Here is a 4,041-nt window from a genome sequence, read left to right as displayed (position 1 = left end):
ATGGTTTTGGAATGAGGCGTTCAGCAGCAGTTACTGAGGGGGTGATATGTCCAAAAAGCATCTACTGCCTACATTTGAGATCCCTCTGACTGACTGACAGCGAGTGAGCGTCAGCCCATCAGAGCAGCACTAACAAAGGGGGTCACCAGCTGACCTGTGCTGCCTCATGAACATGCAGCGGGGTCAGATAATGCTGCTCTGTGGCTCATAATAAAGGCTCTGTGTTTCTCAGTGTGTGGACGTTGCCCTCTTGGTCTGCTTTATAGGGGGAAGTGACTGGATTACATGCTAATCCCATTATGATGTCGCCATGCCAGGGCCGCTCGGACGGATTAGAAGCCAGAGGCTCAGGTCTCAGGACCGGGATACGCCGCCTGACGGCATGCGTGAACAGTCTGGATGACACCGACCGACCAGGTGAGACCAACCTCCCCGCCTGACAGCTGCAGGTACTCTGACAGGATGGCATGTGTTTGTTTTGATGCATCAGCAGACTTCAGTTTATTCATTTAAGTTTCATGAAAACATGCTGCATATTTATGCAAATTCAAACTTAACCGTGGGTGAAACGGAGGAAAATAAGCTACATGGAACCATAGTATCACCATTGTCTGACTTCAGGGTCATTTTAATTTAATGAAATCACTACTTGTGGGATGTCTGCTGAGAGAAACGATGAGTTCATTTCCTCATGAAGTGCTGACTGAATATTTTGACTTTTTATTTACAGAGCATCCTGAACTTTTGGGCCGAGCTTTCTCTGGACGACACACTGAAGCAGCAGAGAATGATTAACCTGCCAGGATGTTTGTGTCGCTGTCACAGTTGTCAGTGTGTGCACACGACAACAAGGTGAAGGTCTGGATGAAGGACGGAGACCTCGCACGTTTAACCGCAGACGGCAGAGCATCAGGTCTGAGCTGAGAGGCCGAGTCAAGAGGCACAGGGTCAGAGGCACGGCGTGGCTCTAAGAGTGGCTGCTTTCAGTGCAACAGGCAGGACTGTATTTCCTCCTAGCGGCTGTTATCAAAGTATTTATCTGGCTCTGTCTCGGTCCGCTCCGGCCTGCAGACTTAGGTGGAATTTCAGAGTGGCAGCAGCACATCAGCTGCTGCTATGTCAAGGTCTGAGGAAGCAGTCTGATACAGCGAGAAGATTCAACACTAATACACAGTCTGTACAGACCTCAGGCTGTGCTTCATCCTCCACCTCCTCTTCCTCCGCTCAGGCTGGACTTCGGCTCCTGTAAGGGACATAATCACATCTACACTCAGGTAAGGCATGAAGTGTGCTGTGTGTCGGGTGTAACTACTGTATGTGTCTAACTCCAGTCAGCAGAAGTCTGGCAATCAACACATTTCTGATCTGTAAGATCTGCAACATTAATAATTACAAGTTGGCCTGATGTGATTCTAACAGACATCAAACCAGGTCCCCGTCATTGTGCCCGTAGAGCTGACTTTATTTTTGTTTACACCACTAACTTTGTTAACAATGTTTAACAGCAAACAGTAAAAATAATACGACCAAAATAATCAGGTTCTCCTGTTCTAATATGACTAAGTAAATAGTGACATAAAGGTGTTAACTAGTTTTAATTATCGGAGCTCACGAGCTAGCTAATCATAGCCTGTAATTAGCCTAATAAATAGACAACAAAGACACCTTTTAAACTCTTCTTTTCCAAACTACATTACATCATTATGTTTACTACTCAGTTAGGCTATGTTGCTACATCAGCAGTTGTTAGCCTAAATAGCTATGTACGTTTTGTAAGCTAACAAGAAATCCTGTAGGTTAGCCTATCAACCGCTACAACAGTACATATTTGTACATATTTTATCTATAATATTCTCACCATAGTCCAGCTGTCTTCATCAGGTACTGGTTGTGTTTGTTGTTGTAATCTGTGTTTAGCCGATATTTGTAAATAGTCACAATCTGGCGTGAGTTTGACCTGGAAAACAGCAGCTGGAGCGACCAGCCTCCGCCCGTCTGCTGTGGCAAAATCAAATGTGTGAGATGTGTAAACAAATAACTTGGATTCAAAAGGATATCGCTAATCACCACGGTAATTGTGCTAGTTAGCCTGTAAGTCTGTATAAACAACATAATTGTTTGTTGCAGCTTTTTTTTCTCACTAAATTACCATTTAGCATGCTAACAAAGTATTATCAGAGCTAGCTAGCTAATCATAGCTTAGGCCTACTGCTCAGAAATGAGAATATCTGCTCTAGCTATTAGAAGAAGCTAGCTAGCTGATCACAGTTAGCTTAGAAAATGAGTTCATGTTAGGAGGATTGTTTAACTTTGTAATTATTGACAGTGAGCAAGCTAACAAAGTCAAAACTGGAGGGACCAATGAGCTAAAGCTAATCCAGCTTAGAAACACAGCATTTGGGGTACAGCCTGGAAATTAAAGGAAAGTTGACGATGTGTCCGACTTGATTACAGCAATTATAGTGAATGTAAAACAGATCCTGTTTGTGGGTCTTCTCCATCATAGTGGTGACCATGGCATCAGTGGCTCTGGAGCTGATGGGCTTCTTCCTGGGCCTGTTCGGGATGCTGGGTACGCTGGTCGCCACGGTGCTGCCGTACTGGCAGACGTCGGCCCACGTCGGTTCCAACATCATCACGGCTGTGGCCACCATGAGGGGCCTGTGGATGGAGTGCGTCTACCAGAGCACGGGGGCCTTCCAGTGCGAGACCTACAACTCCATGCTGGCCCTGCCCTCGGACCTGCAGGCCTCTCGTGCCCTCATGGTCATCTCCGTAGTGATCTCCGTCCTGGCCGTTGCCATAGCGACCTTGGGGATGCAGTGCACTGTTTGTTTAGAGGGCACAGGTGCAGCTAAGAGTCGTGTGGCAGGCGCAGGTGGGGGGTTGTTCCTCGCCGCAGGCTTCCTGGCTCTCATACCCGTGTCGTGGACAACACACGAGGTGGTGCAGACCTTCTACCGCCCAAACATCCCATCCAGCATGAAGTACGAGCTGGGCGAGTGCCTCTACCTGGGCCTGGCCTCGGCCCTCATCTCCATGCTGGGAGGGGGGATGCTGTGCACGTCCTGCTGTGAGGAGCAGGACGGTGGCCGCGGGAGACGACACGGCGGTGGATATCCATACCCGGTGGGAGGGGGAGGAGGCATGTCCAGCAGCAGGGGGGCGCCGCGGACAACCTCACAGACCTACCGCAACCCCACCCTGCAGGTGGGGGGCATCAACACGGCCGGCAAGGGGCAGACGCCGCTCCGGAGCGCCAGCAGCTCGGAGACAAGCGCGCATGCGGTCCACGGGGCGAAGAAGCCCACTGCGACAGGATATGACATCACAGGATACGTATGAGGTCACGCTCACACCCTCCTGTATATGTGTGTGTGGCAGTCGGACATTTTTTTGGGTTTCTTGATCTTTTCTGAGCAAAATTTGTTAATTTTATTTTTGTAAAAATACAAAAATGAACTGATTTTATGAGTAAAAATCAATATTCATAGTTGATGACGATAACATGTATATGTGTGAAATGAACTGAGCAGACATTGTTGATGCTCATAGAAAACCTTCACTGTAAAAACTGACCTTCACACAGCCCATCCTGACATTTCTAATCTGGCCGTGCACGTTAGTGACGCATCGCAGCCTGTTGATATGATACAGCGCTGCAGCAGAACACATTTATCTGCAGTATTACTGCGCCTAAATATCTGTGTGGATATATAAGAAAAAAACATCCTGATTCAAAGTTGTTGTTTTTTTTTTTTTAATTTGGAATAAATGCAACCGTTTCCTACCTGCTTCTCTTCCTGTTTCCTCCCATGCTGCAGAGCTTCTTAGCTCCAGGAGAAAACAGACACAGGTGTCTGGAATGAGATTGATGATGATGCTGTTGCCTAGGTAACACCATGTCATTAGGTACACCTGTGTCTGCCTTCCTCTGAGTGTAGTTTTAGTCATATTTCTTGCTCTAAATTGAACATGTAACCCCTTCAGTACTGTACACATGGACGGTCACTTACAGAGCAGGTTGGTGACAGTTACAGA

The 4,041-nt window shown here is 47.3% G+C and overlaps 1 protein-coding gene across 1 annotated transcript; it reads left to right on the top strand.

The window, feature by feature from the left end:
- The first annotated feature begins 1,061 nt into the window (after positions 1–1,061).
- cldn2 (claudin 2) lies at positions 1,062–3,790 on the top strand. Its single transcript, XM_028421614.1, has 2 exons — positions 1,062–1,274; positions 2,507–3,790. The coding sequence occupies exon 2, from the start codon at positions 2,515–2,517 to the stop codon at positions 3,343–3,345; it is 831 nt and encodes a 276-aa protein (XP_028277415.1). The 5' UTR covers positions 1,062–1,274; positions 2,507–2,514; the 3' UTR covers positions 3,346–3,790.
- The last annotated feature ends 251 nt before the right edge of the window (positions 3,791–4,041 follow it).

The sequence above is a fragment of the Parambassis ranga genome, chromosome 14, assembly GCF_900634625.1.
Source record: "Parambassis ranga chromosome 14, fParRan2.1, whole genome shotgun sequence".
NCBI lineage: Eukaryota > Metazoa > Chordata > Actinopteri > Ambassidae > Parambassis > Parambassis ranga.
The sequence above is the reverse complement of the archived record's forward strand: the minus strand, read 5'-3'. Positions and strand labels throughout refer to the sequence as shown.

Bases quoted from the DNA above. Each gene is read 5' to 3' on its own strand.
- cldn2 (XM_028421614.1), top strand. From the start codon at position 2,515: ATGGCATCAGTGGCTCTGGAGCTGATGGGCTTCTTCCTGGGCCTGTTC.